Genomic DNA, 20,895 nt, shown 5'->3' with positions numbered 1-20,895 from the left:
CATCACAGCCATTGGAAAATGAGTTTTATGTATTGATGGATTTGCAATAATGTAATACTTATATTCCTTAAGAAGTTGGCATCTTTTGAAATTTGTTGATGAGAAATTACTTTTTTATACCAGAATATACACTTTGGTATGTGATCAAATATGTTCTTAAAAGAATATTGAAACATTCTTACTGTCTTACTCTTTATCTTTGGATGACCCATTGCAAAGCTGTCACAGAGTCTGAATTGCTTTAAAATGGCCATCAAAGAGAAGCAGGGTTTTTGGTGATCGATGATTTTTAGTAGTTGATTAAATGTGGCCGCTTGTCCAAAAGCAATTTTAAAGCATATCTTTAAAGTTTTGTTGTGCGTTTTGCTGTAGAGCCAACAGAAGTTGGGGATAGAGGTAACTCTGTGCCAGCAAATCTTGGGGACAACACAACTAATGCTTCTCCAGAAGAGACTAGTCCCTGTGAAGGGAGGAGCCCCGAGGGCTGTCTCTCAGAAACCCATGAGAGCAGCAACATGGCAGAGAAGAAGGTGGCATCTGAGCTCTCCCCGGATGTACCAGGTACAGAGGGCAGTGTACCAATGCCTCTGTAATGGGGGGAACCCTTCCCTTTGCAGTAAAAGCTGCATGTCACCTAGAACCTGAAAGTCTGCATTCATTCATGCTGCTTGCTCACAGTGCCATTCCTGATTGCTAAACTGTCACCTAACATTGATGTTTGGCAGATGGTCTTGCAGTTAGTGCCTGGAACTCCCGTAGTCCTCATGCTTGTGTTTTGTAGATGGATTTGTATGCCTGGTCACCTGACCCTCCTGGCAGAGATGTGATTCCAGTTACTCACATAGTAATGCCTGTCTCCATGTTGAGTGACATGGTCCTTCTGGCTCTGTATTATACTAACACATTAATTTTCTGTTTGCATGTGCTCATGTAGTGCTACATGTCAGATCATAATATTAGCAGAGACTCCATCATCACCAACATTTTTACAAGGTGCATTGATATGTTAACCAATAATTCTAACTTTAACCTTTTTAACATGGAAATTTTACTTGGAGTAAGTTGTCATACTAAGAATGTGTAATTAATGACCTTTTTGCTTTTTAAGAAATCCAAGGTTATTTTTATTACAGCAACAGGTGTGTGTGTGTGTGTGTGTGTGTGTGTGTGTGTGTGTGTGTATCACATACATATATAAGTCAGATGATTAAAATCAGAAAATAAACATCAGTAATATCACCAAAAAGTAAGTCATAGTTGGAGGAAATCCTTAAAGGTTCTTTTCTGTATATATAAAAATATTGCTGTTTCTAAACTTTCCGTTCTGTTATTGCTGTGTGTTAGTTGTGCCGACTGCTTTAGAAGAACTGCTGTTTAGAAGATGTACAGTCTAGGTCTTGTGCCCATAAATCAGTGCCATCCAACCCTTTAAGGGCCTCCAGGTTTCTGATTGGAATGTGAAGGATTTTAGTAGCTTTGCTGAAAACACTCCAGTGAAAGCTTAGGTTGTGTACAGGCTCCGCGTGAACCCAGCTGGCAGCCGAACATCTGACACAGTCCACAGTGTCGAGAGACTGGGCTCATTAAGATGTAGGAAATCTGGAAAGTATGATCCAGTGAAGCAGAGCATTTGCCTGGTGTGATGGTTCAGCCTGTAGTCTCTGTGCTGGTGAGGTAGGCAGAAACTCACGGCCTGGAGTGAGCTCCAGACTAGTCAGGTTACGAAGTGAGACCCTGCATCAAAACACAAAAGTTAAAAAAAAAAAAAAAATCCTTTAGCCCAGAAAACTCTAGGTTTAGTTTAGCAGTTGGAAATCTAATATTCCTCAAGTATGTGGGGCACTGAACTGGAGAGCCAGTAGGGGTTAGACTTGCTGGAATGTGAAGTCAGTCATAGAAGTAGACGCTAGAGTGGGGTACTGAATGGTAACAACTTTTCTAAAGTTAGAGTTGTTTAGAAAATAGAGCTGTCCGTGAGACAGGGAGTGTTTCCCAGGGAGTGTTTCCTCAAGGGGCTAAAGGCACAGAGGTCTGTGATTTCGTTCTACAACTGAGTGCTATAGGTTTTGGTCAGTTTTATTCTCAGGTTCACATATTCGGGGCTAAAAGTTTTGAAGGTTGAGTAAAACAGACTTGCATGTTTGTTACTTTGTACCAGGGCTTCAGGTTCACATAGCCGACCTATTTTTAACCAACTTTAGTGGAGTTTGATCTGTTAGATCCTTTAGTCCAGTCTTTGTATGCTGTTTTACATTATCTTACACTTGTTTATTGTGTGTGGGCAAGTGTGGGCGAACACGTGCACATGCACACACACACCCATGTAATGCCAAATGTAGAGATCCAAGGACAGCTTGCTGGAGTCAGTTTTCTCCTGCCTGGGGATCGAACACAGTTCCTCAGGCTTGGCAGCAAGCACCTTTACCTTCTTAGCCATCTTGCCAGCCTTCACTTGATGTTTACATCAAGGAGTTAATATTGTAATAAGTTTCAGGCTCCGTAGTCTGGTGGGAATACAGCCATGACCAGAGTGGAGTGGAGTCCTTGATGACTGCATTCTGGTGAGCAGCAGCAGACCTAGTAGTGCCGTTCTGACCTCCAGGGAGGAGGCCCTGCCGCTGTCTGCTGTGGCTCTGCTTCTCCTTGTTCTTCCTGTTCTGGGCCTTGGGAAGCCCGCGAACCAACCCTTTTCTCACTGTTGACTCTCCCTCTGGTCAGCGGAGGAGATTTGGGGTTGGAGAATTACTCCAGGCAGATTGAAAGTAGCAGCTCTGTAGGGAACATCTTACTCAGTTTTCTTTTCTCAACTTACAGATATATTTAGACACAGCATTTCTTGATTAAAGCCTTTTGATACAGTAATGCTATCACAATGGATGGAGAGATGTTCTGGGTGGGCTGGATTTGAAGTAGTAGGTGATGGGCGTTTACAAAGCAGACACCCAGGGAAGGGGCCTGCCAGGGATCCTGACTGCTCTGCTGCCTTCTCATACTCTCACCGCACTGGCTTTTTGTTTGTTCTATTATTTTTACAGTTCTCTTATTTCATGTGTACAAGTATTCTGCCTGCACGTATGTCTGTGTATGATGAGTGTGCCTGGTACCCGAGGAGGTCAGAAGAGGGTATCAGAACTGGAGTTTCAGCTGGTTGTGAGCCACCATTTGGGTGTGGGAATTGATAAGAGGAGCAAGTGCTCTTAAGAGATGAGCTGCCTTCCCAGCCTCTGATTTTCTGTTAAGAAGAGATAAAAGGGGAAAAATGTGAATCATACATACAGTATAATTTTTAATATCTAAGTTTGTTTGTTTGTTGAGACAGGGTCTTACTATGTAGTCTTCACAACCTGGAATTTGCTATGTATAGACCAGACTGCTCTTATTCACAGAGATCTGTCTGCCTCTAGCTCCCAAGAGCTAGGATTAAAGGCATGGATCTCCATGTCTAGCTGGTATCTGATTTTAAAAAAAAAAAATTTCTTTTTTTTTAAATTTGTTTATTCATGTATTTTTATGTAAGTTGCATGTACCCCTGCATGACAAAAGAGCGATCAGATCCCATTACAGATGGTTGTGAGCCACCATGTGGTTTCTGGGAATTGAACTCAGGACCTCTGGAAGAGCAGCCAGTGCTCTTAACCACTGAGCCATCTCTCCAGCCCCCTTATTCTTAATAAAATACCAGAAAAGCAAAAATACCCAATGTCGTGTAGAGTGTCATAGTATTTGTCACCCTATTGTATAGATGTACCACGATTACTTTGTCCTTTTTATTGATTGTCATTTAGTGATTTATGTCCTTTTATGTATATCTGCAAGTGCCTGTGTGTGTGCCTTGTGAACTCAGGCCAGGAGGTATAAGAGCCGAAATTGCAGGCCCATGCCAGCCATCTTGTGGGTAGTGAGAACCAAACTCAGATACTCTGCAAGAACAAGTGGACTTAACTGCTGTAGCCTCTCTCCAGCTTCTTTCTGATGGTAGTTATTTAAATAGTTCCAGTGTGGGGCCATCATAAGTAAAGTCTCCGAGGTTTTCCAAAGGGCTTGTGCAAGCTGTCCCAACAGTGTGAGAGCTCTGGTTACTGTACATCATTGCCGTTAAGTGGTGCCAACACTGTCCATCATTCTTCCCCTGTGGGGCAAGAGTAGAGGGGAACCTTCCAGTTGGCATGTGGGGGGATTGTATTGTGGTTTGTACCTGTAGTTACCAGGTGACTGGGGACAGTGTGTGTGTGTGTGTGTGTATACAGGTCATTTGGTTCTCCTCTTTAATGAAATGCCTTTCATTTTCTTTGTACACTTTCTGTTTGTGTGTGCTTTGTTGGAGAGCATAAGTCTTTTTCCCTTAAGGCTGTCTTCACTAAAGCAAAAGTTCCTGTTGTTTGTTTGAATGTCCAATACATAGTTCTTGATTAAGTGCAGCTTGGTTATGATTCTTTTTTTTCATGTGTTACTGTATCCAGTTTTGTAATATTTTGGCTAGAGTTTTGCATCATCTTTCATAAATTGAGATTAGCTTATATTTTTTTCTGATGTCCTTATCTATCTCTCGTAGCAAGATTATTTTATCTTCATCAAAATAATCTTGGGGGCTGGTGAGATGGCTCAGTGCATAAAAGCACTTGCCATACAAATGTAAAGTCCGGGAACCTCTGGTGGTAAGCAGTAACCAGCTCCTGAAAGTTGTCATCTGAACTCAATACATGCCTACACACGCACCTCCCACACACTAATAATCAATACAGTTTAACAGTCATAGTAACCTTGAGCTGGAGAGACAGTTCATCCATTGAAAGAACCTGAGTTCTTGCCCCAGAATCTATAAATCTATAAATGATGGCAGATAATCTCAGTGCTGGGAAGACTAGCCAGTCAGTCTAGCCTACTTAGAGTCCCAGGCCGGTGAGAAACAATTTCAGAGATCACCTTGGGGCTGGTGAAGATGGCTCAGTGGTTCTTGCTGGGCAAGGCTGGCCTGACCAGATGAGTTCCTTCTCCAGAGCTCACAGAATTAAAGGGAGGCGGTCGCTCTGTGAGGTTACTCCCCGTCTTTGCACCCAGCTATTGCATGCTTTTCTCTGGCTTATCAACCTCTGATCTTCCTTATTTCTACCCTTTATTTTCTTTGCTTCTGAAGTCGAGGCTCTGATGGCCTCCTGTGTCCGCTGTCCGTGCGTCTGTCCATCTCTCTATAGGACTAGCTGCAGCTACTGTGCTTTGGCTGTTCTGTCGCCTAGAACTGATCAGTTTTGGGTGTGATGGGTGTGGGACCCAGGGCCTGTTTTCAAGAGGCAAACACTCTGCCACTGAGTTATATTCCCAGTGTGAGTTTGACATTGATTATGTCTCATTTACGATTGGTGAAAACACACGCATTTGTTGTTGGGTACAGCATAAGACAGTTAAGTCAAATTTTTGAATTGTATTGTTCTAATTGAAGTCTCTTCTTCCCCTTCATTGTAAGATGTTTAAAATTATTTGCAACTATTTGCTGTGAAAGTGCCTTACTGTCCTGTTTGTTTGTTTGTTTCGTGGTACTGGGATTGAGCCCAGTAGCTTATGCTAGGCAAGTGCTAACCACTGAGCTACCCTCTGCTTCTCTCTTAATTTTTTTCAGTTCATTTTTACCAGGTGCATCCAAATTTTTATATTTTCTTTTGAATTAATATTTTAATCATTTTGAAGTTTATTATATTTAAAAATATTTCCAAGCTATACTACCTTTCTTCTGGTTGACATTTCTTTTCTATAGTAGAAAAGTTTTTTTGAAGTTTTTTTTTGAGTGAGAGAGTGTGCGTGTGCGTGCGTGCGTGCGTGCGTGCGTGCGTGCGTGCGTGCGTATGTGAGTGCAGTGCCCATGGAGACCAAAAGAGGGCATCAGATCTCTGGAGCCAGAGGTAGAGGCAGTTGTCAGCCAGGATGCTGAGGACTAGACTCAGGTCCTCTGGGAGAGCAGTCAGTGCGCTAAGCCTCTGAGCTGTGTCTGAAGGCCCTGCAGTAGAAAAAATTGTAACGTGAAAATGTATTTATCTACTTATTCATTTATTGATTTGCTGTGGGATAAGGTGTGCCATGCATGTTAGTAGAGCTCAGAGAACAAGTAGAGACTTGTGGAGGGCAGAGGAAAACTTGTAGGTGTTTGTTTTCTCCCTTTACCATGTGGTTCCTGGAGATGGAACTCACATAGTTAGGCTGGACAGGAAGCACCTTTACCAGCTGAGCCCGTTTGCCAGGCCTTAATACGAAAATTTAATCTAAAAATGCAACCATTTTCAAGATTTTCCTTGGCGTAATATCTCAACAGAGAGCAGTATCACTTTCAGGGAGTTTGGTAAAAGGAAAAATGACAGATTTAGCCTGAAAAACAAAGGATTCGAATATTAAAGTAGACAAATGCTATGGTAACCACCATATTGGGTGCAGTCAGAGATTGACAATATTTCATGTGCTTCAGATGAAAGAAGGCTAGATTTCAAAGTTGGGTGGTGGTGTTTCGAAAGACAGCATTATTTGTATTTACCATAAGCATCTGGATTTAGTGTCTGGAATTTGGCAAGTATCAGTAGCAGATAATACTGACATTTCTGTAAGGCCTTTTTCTGTTATGGTTTGGTTTGGGGTTGTTTTATTTTGGGTGGGGGTTGAGACAGGGCCTCTCTGTAGCTCTGGCTATCCTGGAACTTGCTCTGTAGACCAGGCTGGCCTTAAACTTAGAGAGATCTGCCTGCCTCTGCTTCTATAAGTGCTGGAATTAAAGGCGAGCGCCACCACTGCCTGGCTGCCCTTTCTGTTCTGTTAGGTTGTTTGTTTGAGCCTAAGTTGGCCTCTCACTTAGACAGTCTTCCTGTCTCAGCCTGTTGGGATTACAAGTGTGAGCACAGCTTCAGTTTGCGTTCTTTTGGCTAGAATGAAGTGGTCATATTTCCACATGTTTAAAGGCAACTTTCATTCCTTTGTGATTATTCCTCTGTTCTCTATTCTCTATGCTATGGCACCCATCACATTGGGTCCAGTCAGAGATCTAAAGCATTTCATGGGGGCATTGTTTCCTTATTCATCACCATAGTTCATGTAGTTGGTGTGACCCAGTGTCAGTCATTTTCACTTAGTGTGATAGAAAGAGTACCTTGTCGGGGACAAAGAATGCTGACAGACTTCCTTTCTGAACTCCATGGCTGTCTTTTTTTCCTGGTACCAACTTCTGTACTGTTAGGAACTGAACTGCTAGTGATGCTGTGAATTACCCAGAAAAGGTGAGCACACTTAGAAAACCTTAGGTAAAGAATCTCTTTCATTCCATTTCTAATAGAGATCTTTGAAAACTCTTGAAATGTGAGACTATAATTAGCTTCATGTTTTGGGCGCTTTTCTCAAAACCACTTCTTCCATATCTGACGTGCCCTGAGTTGTGTGCAGTAGTTGTGTTGGTTGTTTTTCTTTGGCTCTAGACTATTGGAAGTTATCTGCTTTGTGCCGGATGATGATAAAGAGCCTGGGAGCTGATGGACAGGTTTTAAAGGAGGTGTAGGGCAGTGCTCACCAGGGTCTTCTCACACAGGGTTCTCCATAGTCCTCCATGATCAGCTTTGCTGTGTAACGTGCAGCAGCCTGATGCAGTCCTACAACCATTAAGTGCTTTTCTGACGTTTAGATTTTGTTGTGATTTTCAATGTAAAAATCAGATATTTTATTTTTCTAGAAGACTCTAACAAGACATGTGACAGCAGTAACACTAGTGCTACCACTGCCTCCATCCAGCCTAATCTGGAACCCAGTAACAGCAGCAGTGAACTCACTTCCTCCCAGAGTGACTCTGCTAAGGCAGCCGATGACCCTGACCTTGGAGAGAGAGACTCCCACACACCTGTCTCTGGTCAAGAAGAGATAGGTAAGAGCACGCTCATCCACTCAGGGGAGAGTTTTTTCTTTTTCTTTTTCTTTTTTTTTCTTTAAACATTTTCAATTTTTTAAATAAAAGTTAGTGGGTTAGAAAGAATTAGTGTTTTGTTTTGTTTTTGTTTTTATTTTTAATTAACATGAGCTCACTGCTTTTGCTTTACAAAAAACCCTGTAAGGAGAAAAATAGAAGCCTTTTTATTCTCCTGAAATATACCCACCATTAGTATTTTGTATTTTCCATTATGTTCATACCTGTATGTTGACAATTTTTTTGGTTTTCTTTCTTTTTTTCTTTTTTTTTTTCTTTTTTAAATATATAAATGGGATCATTCTGCATGTGTTATTCTGCATCTTGTTTTGTTTTTTCCTTTTCCCGCTCAGTGACACATGGTAGGGACTCTTCCTGTTAGAGTTAAACCATTGTTTTTAGCTGCTACACGGTGTTTGGCCATCACCATGGTGGTGCTTTCTACCAGCCTCCACAAGTGTCTCTGTATTCTGCAAGTATTTCTGGCAGTGTAGGAAACAGTGAGGAGATGACTGGCTGGGCAAATGGTAGGTACCTCTTCCAGATAATAGTAGCTACTGCTTAATTAATCACCCAAAGGGGACAACCCTACTCATTTCCAAACTTGTATGTTTCCCTATTTGTACACCTAAATTTAACACCATTTATCTTTTTTTGCCAGTGGTAAGAAGGTATTTCATGGGAATAAGTGCATATCTTTGCTTATGAATGTGGTTGTTTCTTTTCATGTGTTTAATTGTGTTTTGATGATTACTGTTTCAGCTCACTTTTTCCTATAGAATTTTGATATATTTGCATAAATTTTTGGATTGCCTTTGTATTATGGTCATTAATATCTGCTTCATATATGTGCTTATATATTACTTTCTTGTGCTTAATTCTCTACTGTCTGAAATTTTTACATTTTTATGTCGTTAAATTTCATCTCTTTCTGCAGGGTTTCTCTGTATGTTGTGGGGTTTTTTGTTTGTTTTTAAGGAAGACAATCTTATGAAAATAAATATATTTACAGTAATTTCTCATATGTCTGTAGCACTGTTTTAAATTTATCTTGAGTAAATATCAAATATGACATAAGGTTGGAGATGTGTTTTACTTAGGACTTTTTCAATTGTAAGTGACCAGACCATCTTAAAATAGTTTAAATGTAGAGGGAATTTAATTAGCTTATAAAATGGGAAGTCCAAGTTCTCCTGACTCGTAAGTGGGCCCAGCGGTATAACAACTGCTCTGTCTCTCTCTCTGTCTCTCTCTCCCTTTCAACCAACTTAAATTTGTGTGATAATTCCATTCTCTCCTAACACAGACAGGCCTTTTCCAAGTTGCAGGTAAGATGGCACCAGCAATTTGTTTTCATGTCTTTCCAAGGTCTGTGGCCCAAAGGCAAAGCCCCTACTCCTGCTCCAAATCAAAAGTCTTTGAGGAAGGAATTTGAGTGGCTTATCTTGGATCATATTGTTCCACACCTGTGGCCAGGGCAGGCAAGGTATTATTGATGGCTCCAACAAAAGTGTATGATTGAAATGGGGTAGAAATGATTTCCAAAGAGCGAGGGCTGGTTCAAAGATTGGACCAAGCAGGTAGCTGTAGTTCCATCCTTTGGTAGGTCAGCACAGCATGGTCACTCATGTCTGTTCCCACATATCCATTCACAATGCCTCTGCCTCACGTGGTGCATAGATCTCACCCTCACCTGAAAATTTCCAAAAACCCTTGGCCCACAATTGTACCCAATAACTGTAATTATATTTTAGGCCCCGTCTAAGATTTCTGTATACTGTACTTTAAGTTTGACAGGTTTGAGTGTATCTTATCTTAGTTTATAACCCATATGAAATTCTGACTTTAGCTGTTTGTACATTATTGTCCTGATAATGGAGGATCTATTTTGGCAGATTTGGGATGGTGAAAACAGATGAAAGGTTCTGGGGGCCATTCTCTAGTTTCTGCTGGCTGTTATACAGTAGGGGCTGTTGGGAATTGCTGTTGGCTGAACAATCATACACAGCAACTTGGCAGAGTTGGAGAGTTCTCTACCTACACTCCCTGTGTCAGTATAACTTTTCCTTATAGATTTATAGGCATTCCCACTAGTACCTAATACTTAGGAACTTGCTTCAAGCTCCATGGACAGGAGCCCTTCTGCTTCGTCATTTTGTTTGGTGGTCCAGTAGCCTTTGCCCTTTGCCTATGCTCACCAGAGGGCCTGGTTTAGAGCAGATGTTTGTTTGGCCACCAGGCTGCCTGTCTAGATTGACTTCTTAATGACAGCAGTGTGGCCTCGACAGAGTGTGTTCCATGAGGACCTCTGCTTGCCCTTCAGCGCTGACCCTTGCAGATGAAATTGCTCCTCTCTTGTATTTTTGCTAAACTAGCAAATGCAGCAGGTTGATTCTGAGCAGCATTGAATTGCAGCTGTACACTGAGGGGCTTCTTTCAGAAAGCCCTTGCTATTCCTTCTCTGTTTTCAGCAAGTTTGGAAACCTAAACCAGACAGCATCTGTAAAGTCTATTGCAGGATGTAATAAGTGGTCCCAAGAGTTCAGCGCCTTGGCGTTAAAGCTCCAGCACATGGAGGCTAAGAGCAGATAGCAGTGTCCGGGATTACTGGCTTTCCAGCCTGGCCTGGCAAGACACTCAGCCCTTGATCTATCCCGACTTACTCAGTGGTGTATTTTGTAGGCCAACTCTTAAAATACTTGTTGGATTATTGAGGATTTACTGCTATTGACAGAAATCTACCTTGCTTAAAACATAGATGAAATTTTATTAATGGCGTTGACAGGAACGTCTAAGGCTGATGAAAGTCTCAGGTGTACTGTCAGGTTCAGGAAGCTAAGAAGGTTAGCAAGACATCTTCCTCAACATTTCCTCTTCTCATGTCTGCTCCGGAGTGTTGGGGGATTTTTGTTCCTTGCAAGCAGCAGTCTTTCTACTGTAGAGGTGAAAGTTACAGCCCCTAATTTACACTCTTCCTGCTTACTAATAGAAAAACCAGAATGGTCAGGTGAGGGTTCAGCCCAGTGCTAGAACATGTGCTCAGCACGTGCAAGGCCCTCGGTTCAGTCCCACGGAAGAAAAGCGAGAGGAGAAGCCAGATTTAAAAGCCAAAAAATGGAATAGGCTGATAACGGGCTGGTAGAGTTAGCTAGTGGGCTGGTGGGGTGTTCTGTCTGGTTCTGTCTGGGTGTTGTAGTTGCTTCCAGTGGCAGGACCCTTGATCTATAATCCTGTTCTGCTACACAGTTAACATGGGCAGAACATCCCCCTCCAGAGAGGAGGACAGGTAGGGAACAGCCAGCCAGTGTTAAATACTCCCCTGAAATGAACAGCTAGTTTCTCCATCTGCATCTATCTCTACTTGCCTAAAATACCACCATATATATAATACGATAAACTCCCATCCTTGGATTTACCAATGCTACACTGTTTAATTTCTTTTTTTAAGCTTTAAATTAAAAATCAGGTCTTGTTCAATTTTCTGGCCAATGGAAAATGTACAATGAGTGACTGGGTATGTATGTTCATTATCCAATGTGAAATTTGTGCATATAGAAAGCAGAAATTGTTTCTGGGCATTCAGTCTGTCACCGTCAAAAATGAACTTATAAAGCAGATGTTGAGAGATCCTTATTATGTTAAAAAATATTTTAGTTGTAATGAGTTTTCATAGATAATTATGTAACTTCTCTAAAGAAAAATTCAGTTGACACTTTTAAAATTCAAGACTATTACTACTTAAGTGGGAAATTTTTCTAAAATTAACTATCCTTTTAATATACAAATCCATATTAGTTATACAAGGCAATATTTTTGTATGCATTTGAGTTGTTATGTTTGTTACTTGCAAGTTTTTGGAGGCCCTTCCTCTCCAGTAGATGAGTTTCAAAACAGGTAACACTGTTTTCTGCAAAATAACAAATGACACACAGCATTTTTACTTTTGGTGTTTGCTGTTGAGGAAAGCATTCAGGAATTGATGGCGTTTGCTTTGCCTATGAAAGGACTTAATCTGCTTAGTTTTCTTGGACATTAAAGATATATGGTATGTAAGTGCTGAATAAATAAGGCACTCTTAGTTCCTTCCTTCCTGTCAGCAATCACTGTGACGTTTCATTTGCTCACAGGTGATTTCAGATTGGAGAAGTCTAACGGAGAGATGGCCGAGTCCCCTGGAGCTGGGAGAGGGACGACCGGTTCCACTCGCATCATCACCAGATTGCGGAACCCAGATAGCAAACTCAGTCAGCTGAAGAGTCAGCAGGTGGCAGCCGCAGCCCATGAAGCAAATAAATTGTTTAAGGAGGGCAAAGAGGTGTGTTCTATTGCAAACGGAGTTCTGTGCACCCTGAGTAATTAGAGTTGTGGACAGGAGAGATGGCTCAGAGGTGCAGAGCACGGGCTGCCCTGCCAGTGGTCACCTCCCAACTGGTAACTCCGGCTCCAAGGGATCTGAGCTGATGCCTGTGGCCTCCAAGGCACCTGCACTCATGTGCCAACATCAGTCACACACACATTAAACAAATAATTAGAATGGGAATGCACCCTAAAAGTCTTTAAAAAAAAGGGACAGGAAATTTATTGACCTAGTTTTGAATTGTGCTTTCTTTCTTTTTTTTTTTGTTTTTTGTTTTTTGTTTTTCAAGACAGGGTTTCTCTGTGTAGCTTTGCACCTTTCCTGGCTTATGCTCTGTAGACGAGGCTGGCCTCGAACTTACAAAGATCCGCCTGCCTCTGCCTCCCGAGTGCTGGGATTAAAGGCGTGCGCCACCACCACCTGGCTGTGGTTTTTTTGGTTGTAGTGAGTACCAAGAGCAAAACTGTTAGTCTTGTATTATGGCAAATAAATTTATACACCAACATTTAGTTCATTTATTAGAAATTCAGTGAGCAGATGATGTTAGAGTCAGCTTTATTTCATACAATTCTTTGTTAGTTCACCTCAGCCTTCTGATTGTTGGCACTACAGACATGAGACACCCAGCCCAGCTCAACTTCACTTTCAATTTAGCTGCTTTCCTTTTCTTTTCTTCTTTTTAAGGACTGCCCCTCCCCCCATTTTTTCATTAAATGTCTATTGTTTGGAACGATTGGTTACAATTATTGAAAGAGAGTTGGTCAGACAAAATTTTTGTCTTTGGCACAAATACTGACAGCTTTATTTTCCTCATCAGGTGCTGGTAGTTAACTCCCAAGGAGAAGTTTCACGGTTGAGCACCAAAAAGGAAGTGGTCATGAAAGGGAGCATCAACAATTATTTTAAGCTGGGACAAGAAGGGAAGTATCGCGTCTACCACAATCAGTACTCTACCAACTCCTTTGCCCTGAATAAGCACCAGCACAGGGAGGACCATGACAAGAGGAGGCACCTGGCACATAAATTCTGTCTCACTCCAGCCGGGGAGTTCAAATGGAATGGATCTGTTCACGGCTCCAAAGTCCTTACCATATCTACGCTGAGACTCACCATCACGCAGCTAGAAAGCAACATCCCTTCATCCTTTCTTCATCCCAATTGGGCTTCACACAGGTAAAGGAAACTACAGTTCTTCTGTTGCTGTAAATATGCTAATTACCGAAAAATGGATCCATGGATAACTTTGGGTATCAGAATTTTACCCCTGGAGTAAAGTGGAGACCAAAGGTAAAGAATATTGTAGGTCAAGGAATTGAGAGGACTGAGTGATGCCTGGAGTTGCTCCTGGTGGATAAAATCTCCAGTTCTCTGAGCTAGGTACCCTCAGTGTGCCTGTGTACATATTCCTGCCACGTAGAACACTTTCTCATTGGAGCTGTGAAGCTGAGTCATGGTAGACTATGGCTATCATGTTTTCCGTTAAGAACAATGGAATGAAATGATTTTTTTCCTTCTGCACTGCAGGGCTAATTGGATCAAGGCCGTTCAGATGTGTAGTAAACCCAGAGAGTTTGCATTGGCTCTTGCAATTTTGGAGTGTGCTGTTAAACCGGTTGTGATGCTGCCAATATGGCGGGAGTCTTTAGGGCACACCAGGTGAGTGAATTCTGAGCTTTGGGATTGATAAGTATTGGATACTTCTGAAATGCTAGATCATTAATGATCATGGAAAAGCCCAAGAGGTCACAGTAAAGACTATCTCTTCCCAACCTCCATTAATTCCCAGAATGTAAGACTGTAATGAAGATGAAATGAGATCAAATATACTTTTTAGTATTTTAAAATTTTATTTATTATTGTTTTTATGTGTGTGGACTTGTGCATGCCCTGGGTATGAATATATGGAGAGAAGTTTATTCTTGACAGGTGACTTTACCCCCAGCCATCTTGTCAGTCTCACATATGTATTAAAAGATATTACAAGTGAAAAACATTTTTTGGGTTTTTTTGTTTGTTTGTTTTTGTTTTGTTTTGTTTTTTGAGACAAGGTTTCTCTGTGTAGCTTTGCGCCTTTTCCTGGATCTCGCTCTGTAGACCAGGCTGGCCTCGAACTCACAAAGATCCACCTGGCTCTGCCTCCCGACTGCTGGGATTAAAGGCGTGTGCCACCACCGCCCGGCACATTTTTGACAGGATGAAAGAGTCTATGTCTGTGTCTGCTTTGCTTAGATGTGTGTTTGTTTATCATGTGTATTCCTGGTGTCTGCAGAGGCCAGAAGAGGATGTTAGAACCACCTGGAGCTGGATTTACAGACTGTTAGCTATGTGGGTTCTGGGAAACAAACCAGGGTCTTTGCGAGAGCAGCCATTGCTCTTAACTCCTGAGCCATCTCCAGCATTTTGAAGCATTTATTGCAGAATATTGCCAACACTATATGCTAAGAATCAGGCTTCTTTGTAAACTTGCATGTCTGCCCAAAGACCACACAGCTACCAAGCAGACTCAGAGGTGTGTACTTGAGCAAGCAGTAGAAGTCTGGGCAAGAACACTTGCTGCCCTTCAGGGGACTCAGGTTCACTGCCCAGCGCGCGCACGCGCGCGCGCGCGCACACACACACACACACACACACACACACACACACACCTCCAGTTGAGGTGGCACACACCTGGAAGCCCATTGCTAAGAATCAGATATTTGGGAAATAGGCCCATCATGAAGGCTCTTTGAACTGCTGGTCTTAGCTGAAACAATGATTCTTTGAGAGGCCCTGTCCTTAAAAAACAAATAAGGTGTTAGATCCCTTGTGTCTGCCTCCGGCCCTCAGATGCATGTACCTGCCCAAGCATACCTGTGTCCACAGACCTTAGAAAATAAACAAAAATTTTAAAATTAAAATTTAAAAAGTTTTAAAAATTACTACAAGGACTGGACTATATGCACGAGACTTTTCTTCCCAGAACTTGAAGCTATAAATAAATAAACATATGTATGTATTTATGTAGTTATACAAGTTGTGGTTGCATATTCCTTTAACTCCAGCACTGAGGCTGAGGTAAGAGGGTCACAAGTTGCAGGATGCTGTCTAAACAAATAAACTATCAAAAGTATTGTTGCAAATGTGTTGCACTTACTTAGTAACCCTTTAAAACTGGAAGAGTCAGTCTAACTATCTGCCCTCCTGCTAGATCACTCCAATGGTATCATCCCCTAATTTTCAAAATAGGAATGTATAAGTAAATAAAACATATTTAAAGCTCAGTATGGTGGCACTTGGGGAAGCAGGGTCACCTCGAGTTTGAGGCCTGGACTACAGAAACAAGGCTTTCCCCAATCAAGCAATTCAAACCAAAAAAGTGCCGGGCAGTGGTGTTACACACCCTTAATCGCAGCACTTGGGAGGCAGAGGCAGGTGGATCTCTGAGTTTGAGGCCAGCCTGGTCTACAAAACAAAAACAAAAAAGCAAAAGACAAGCAGAATAAGTCTCTGGGTGTTGTCAGTTTTTGTCCTGTTACTATAAAATTTCACTTGTGTGTGGTTGGGTTTTGGGGGGTAGAATTTGGTAAGAAATTGAAAGTTTTATATAGAAAAACAGTACTACAACTTTGTAAGTTAGAAGGACAAGCTGAACTGGGTGTGATGGTGCTCACCTTTACTCTCCATGCTTGTGGGATGGAGATAGGCAGAGTTTTGTGAATTTGAGGCCATCCTGGTCTACACAGCAAGGTCCAGGCCAGTGAAGGCTACATGGTAGGACTTGAGTTCAGTTCCTAGCACTCAGGTGATGACTGGCAACTGTCTCTAACTCCAGTACCAGGGATCTGGTGTATTCTTCTGGCCTCTGTGGGCCCCTACAAATGTTAAGTGCATATAAACACATACTCTCAGACCTACACATTAAGTAAGTAATAAAATAAATAAATATTCATTAAAGAATAGGTATTAGATTGAGGTGCACAAGCCTTAAATTTAATCTCTCACATAGTAGAGGGTGGAAAATTAAGATTGAGGCCAGCCTGAGCTACATATAGCTACAAATACATAAACCTTGTCTCAAAAAACATAACAAAATATTTGAAGCTGTCAAAACACTTCCTGGTCAGAAGCAGCAAACAGTTCACTCAGAGAGTTCTCAAATACGCCCTAAGACATTGGCAGCTCTGCCGTGGAGCTGCATATCATTGAGCAAAGAAGACATGGTTCGTGAGCCAAAGATCAAATTGATCAAGATTGAAAAACAACTAAACAAAACCACAATGCTAATAGAAGAAAGACAAAACATGAATTAATTTGTATTTTTGTTCTGATACTTTTCTTTTTACACAGAACCTCCAGGTGCCATGGAGGAGGAAATTGGACACACATATTTAAAATTCTAAGTGGAAAACCATTATTGTAATCAAACTCAAAAGAGAGATGGCAAATAGAGGGAAAATCTTGGCCCCACAAATGGAAATATCCTCACTTGACAAAGACCTTTTATAAAGGAAAAGGACTAATAGTCCAGCACAAGTGAGACAAAGGACCGCACAGGCATTGTGCAGGAAATCCATGTGAAAGGCTAGTAGACAGGGAATGGTGACTTCTCTCCTAATTAGCAATCAGTGGAATGGTAGTGTTTCCCTCCCAGTTTGGCTCCTCAGCTCCAAAGGGATGGGCAGCAGTTGGTTTGCGATTGACGGCAGGCCAGGGTGTGCCTTGTGCTCACTTCATTTTGTCAGCATTTCAAGTACAGGAACTTGTGGTCTCGGCCATCCCGTCACTGAGGAGGACGATGGAGGGTTACTCCCTATGTTCAGGATGAAAGACACACAGTGTTGTGTGTTATATCTGCAATAATACCCCGCAGCACAGAGTTATGGGCACTACCTGGAGAGTAGGGTGTGGAGCTGACAGTTCATCCTCATGGTCTGGCTCTCAGGTGACTATGCAGAGGTGAAAGGAAAATCTGCCAGCCCAGCGTAGTGTAGAATGACAGCTGGCCTACATGGTCCCATCCTGATGGGGCTCTCTTGAGTGTCCAGGGCTTTCTGCCCAACAGACAGGACTGGACTTGTATTGCTGCCTTTCCCCATACAGACTTTGTTCGTGGTGGCCAGAACAATAGAATTTTACTCAGGGTCAGCACACATCACAGTGAACTATACCAAAGCAAAGTGAAGCTTTTGTATTTGGTGGTGAGAAAGGATCTGTTTGCTCTGGACTGAAACCGAGGGCACAAGCTGGCGCCTGGTCACTGTCAGCAGAGGGATCTGCTCTGTCAAAGTGATGGCTCAGTGTTTGAGCTGGAGCTGGTCCCTCTGAAATACATACGGAAGCAGTGGAACTGCTGGTGGAGGCGGCCTCCCCTGCTCCTGTGCCTGAGGCTGTGTCTTGCTGTGGCTGTAACCCTGCTTTACTCCCTAGTTCTTAGACAGGGAACAGGCATCCCCTGGCACTCTGCCCCGCAATTTGTGAGGACCCTGGTGAGCAGTGTATGAAAGAACAGGCTGAGGCTGATAAGAAAAAGCAGCACCAAGCCTTCTCAGTACAGTGGGAGGAGATGGGGAGGAAGAGTGAGTGCTTGCTTCCTTGTTGGTTCCTTTGAGACAGCATCTCAGTGGATAGCCCAGCCCTGTGTGCCCTCAAACCCAAGATTCAAGATACTGCTTTAGCCTCCCGTGTGCTGAGATGAAGGGCTTTTGCTACTGTACCTGAATTTATTAATTAAAAAATGGTGTTGTGATATGGAAAAGCTTAGTGGTAAGAGTGCTTGCCTAGAATACCTAAGGCCCTGTGCTTTAATCCCCAGCACCTAAAGCAGAAAAAGGTGTCTGGCCTGAAAGGTCTCCTAGTGTTTGTATTTGCTGGTTAAAAGTCTGAGTCTGAGTTGTTTGTGTGGTGTCAGTTCTATTAGAGTGGGTTCCTCATGGGTATCCATAGTGGTGGCTTGTGCATGAGACATTACAAGAATAAAACACTAGTGTTTCTTTAGGGACCTGTTTGGAAAGGCTATTCCTTTTTATTGTTTGTTTTCTGCTCTGAGCTCTCCTCTTAGGGAATGCTGCACCTACTTATTTTTGTCTGTTGGGAGTGTCTGGGGTGTAGGGTTCTAACTAAGCACTCTCTGGTTTTCTTCCTAATTTTCAGTATTACATTCATATCTTTTTTTTTTTTTCAAAAGTAAAATGTAATTTTTTGTAATCCATATATTCTCAGGTTACATAGGATGACATCAATTGAAAGGGAAGAAAAAGAGAAAGTTAAAAAGAAGGAGAAGAAACAGGAGGAGGAGGAGACCATGCAGCAGGCCACCTGGGTGAAATACACGTTTCCAGTGAAGCATCAGGTAACTGGCACTGCCCTGGTGTGTGCCGTCTCTACGGGTGTACTGCGGAGTTTCCCATGCACTCATTCGGCTTTACCTTGTCACAGTCTTCAATTAACGAGGTGGTGTGAGCACGTCTTGTAATTTTGTGAGCTTGTTTCTCTTAGGATTTGAGACCAGTTTGTTGAAACTTGTTATAAAAATAAAAACATTGTTAAATTTAGTAGGAGTGTTACGTTCTTTCATAAATCTTTAGATTCCTACTGGAAACTGATTCTTTGGTAAATGTAATGAATTTGCCTGATTCTTTTATTATTATGCTTTTATCTGTTTCTGTGAGTGTCAGAGCACATGCACATACAGAGGTCACAGCCTAATTGGCAGGAGTTGGTTCTCCTGGTCTCACCCCGTGGGTCCTGGGCATGGAACTCAGGGCACCAGGCATGTGTGCCTGTGCATGCCTCCCACTCTGCCACCTCTCTGTTACAGTTTGCTTAATTCTTAGCCTGTGTACAGCAGGTACTAAAGTACCAAGTGTGCTTGTTTAACTGTTGTGTTTTTATTTCTCCAGGTTTGGAAGCAAAAAGGAGAGGAATACAGAGTGACAGGATATGGCGGCTGGAGCTGGATTAGTAAAACACACGTTTATAGGTTTCTTCCCAAATTACCAGGCAATACCAATGTGAACTACAGGAAGCCCCTGGTAGGAGGTGAGTAGTCTACTGAGTAGTACATACAGCTGATAGGAGATCCTTAATGTTCCCAGTGCTGATGGTTGGCTTGTTGATAGAACCACTTCTAATTGGTATTAGTTCTTAGAATTTCATAGTATATTGACCTTATTTCAGATAAATGTATCCTTATGAAATTTTTAATAGCATGTGGAAAATACTGTTGTGATTTACTAATTTACAAGTTCTAAAGTTTTTTTTTTTATTTAAGGTTATTTATATTTTATGTTTATGAGTGTTTGCCTTCATGTATCTATGTGTAACACATATTTATACCTGGTGCCCACAGAAGCCAGAAAGAGGGCCCTGAAGTTAGAGATGGCTGTGAGCCACCATGTGGGTGTTGGGAACTGAACCCAGGTCCTCTGCAAAACTCACAAATGCTGTTAACCAGCTAAGCTAGCTCTTTAGCCCCAGAAGCTAAAGATTTTTAAATTACCTTTACAAGGCTTTGATATGTAGGATTTTAGTTAAAGACAAAATGAGAGAAAATAATTTTTTAAAATATTTAGCCATGTAATTATTTTCAAAATCTGGATTCTTGTGGTTCCACCTGCCCCAAGACCTTATATTCAGTACTAGTTGACACTTTCAGTACTATTACACCTAGAAACCTAGAAGGGAAGTGAACAGAGACTTCCATGACAGATGAGAGCATTCGGAGTCGTAGAACTAAAAAATGCCTGCCTTTTGTGTATATTGTGTCTTGAGTGCCCCTCAGGACTTGACATCAACTTAAATGTAAGAAGGTATATGGTACTTCATTTGGGTTTGGTTTTTAATTAGAAATAGTGAAATATGCTTATTGGATAGTACTTGGTAGTTTTCTATAGACTAGCTATATTCAGTTCTTAGATTAGGAGGCTGTAGTGCTGTAGTGGTGGCTCAGAGGTTAAGAGCACTTGCAGAGAACCAGAGTTTGGTTCCTAGCACCCACATTCAGTAGCTCACAACCCCCTGTACCTGCAGGGATCTTGATTTCCTCTTTTAACCTCTTCAGGCATCTGGACACAGATATGTGTAAAGACACACAGACACACATAAATAAGAATAAAAATAAGCTGGGTGGTGGTGACACATGCCTTGAATTCTAGCAGAGGAATTCCATAATTCAGAGGCACAGGCAGGCGGATCTCTGAGTTTGAGGCCAGCCTGGTCTACAGAGTGAGTTCCAGGACAGCCAGAGCTACAAACCTGTCTTGAAAAACAAAAACAAACAAAAAACAAAAATAAAACTTATTTTAAAAATTCTAATGTTAAGACCATCTATGGCCATACATGTGATTCTTTTTAGCCAAAAATAATACAGATGAAAATAAGGATGAATCAGATAAAAGAAAAAGTCCACGAAGTCCAAAAAAAATGAAGACCGAATGTGATTCTGAGAAAGGTGAGGCAAAAGATTCAGAAGCTGCAGCCGGAGCAGATGAAAGTGCAATGGAACTATCTAAGGTGTCTGAGAAGAAGGACCAAGGTAAGCAGGGTCCAGTGTGGTGGGGCGGGGTGATGAGAGTGCCCTGGAGCAGGTTCATCAGCAAGGTACTGCACCGTCTCATAAGAGCGTAAATGGTGTCAT

At 42.0% G+C, this 20,895-nt stretch overlaps 1 protein-coding gene across 8 annotated transcripts in view; it reads left to right on the top strand.

The window, feature by feature from the left end:
* Nucleotides 1-20,895, top strand: part of Bptf (bromodomain PHD finger transcription factor) — a 108,901-nt gene that overhangs the window by 44,533 nt on the left and 43,473 nt on the right. For 5 of the 8 annotated variants that reach the window (XM_059272006.1, XM_059272004.1, XM_059272002.1 and 2 more), the window contains exons 5-12: nucleotides 373-561; nucleotides 7,697-7,885; nucleotides 12,052-12,239; nucleotides 13,099-13,454; nucleotides 13,806-13,937; nucleotides 18,480-18,609; nucleotides 19,160-19,298; nucleotides 20,614-20,793. In XM_059272006.1, the coding sequence (XP_059127989.1) occupies nucleotides 373-561; nucleotides 7,697-7,885; nucleotides 12,052-12,239; nucleotides 13,099-13,454; nucleotides 13,806-13,937; nucleotides 18,480-18,609; nucleotides 19,160-19,298; nucleotides 20,614-20,793 (1,503 nt within the window). The remainder of the gene's footprint in view (nucleotides 1-372; nucleotides 562-7,696; nucleotides 7,886-12,051; nucleotides 12,240-13,098; nucleotides 13,455-13,805; nucleotides 13,938-18,479; nucleotides 18,610-19,159; nucleotides 19,299-20,613; nucleotides 20,794-20,895) is intronic. The other 3 variants (XM_059272008.1, XM_059272005.1, XM_059272007.1) reach the window with 2 other exon arrangements.

The sequence above is a fragment of the Peromyscus eremicus genome, chromosome 8a, assembly GCF_949786415.1.
Source record: "Peromyscus eremicus chromosome 8a, PerEre_H2_v1, whole genome shotgun sequence".
Taxonomy (NCBI): Eukaryota; Metazoa; Chordata; class Mammalia; order Rodentia; family Cricetidae; genus Peromyscus; species Peromyscus eremicus.
Note: the sequence above shows the minus strand (reverse complement) of the source record. Positions and strands in the feature narration are given on the sequence as shown.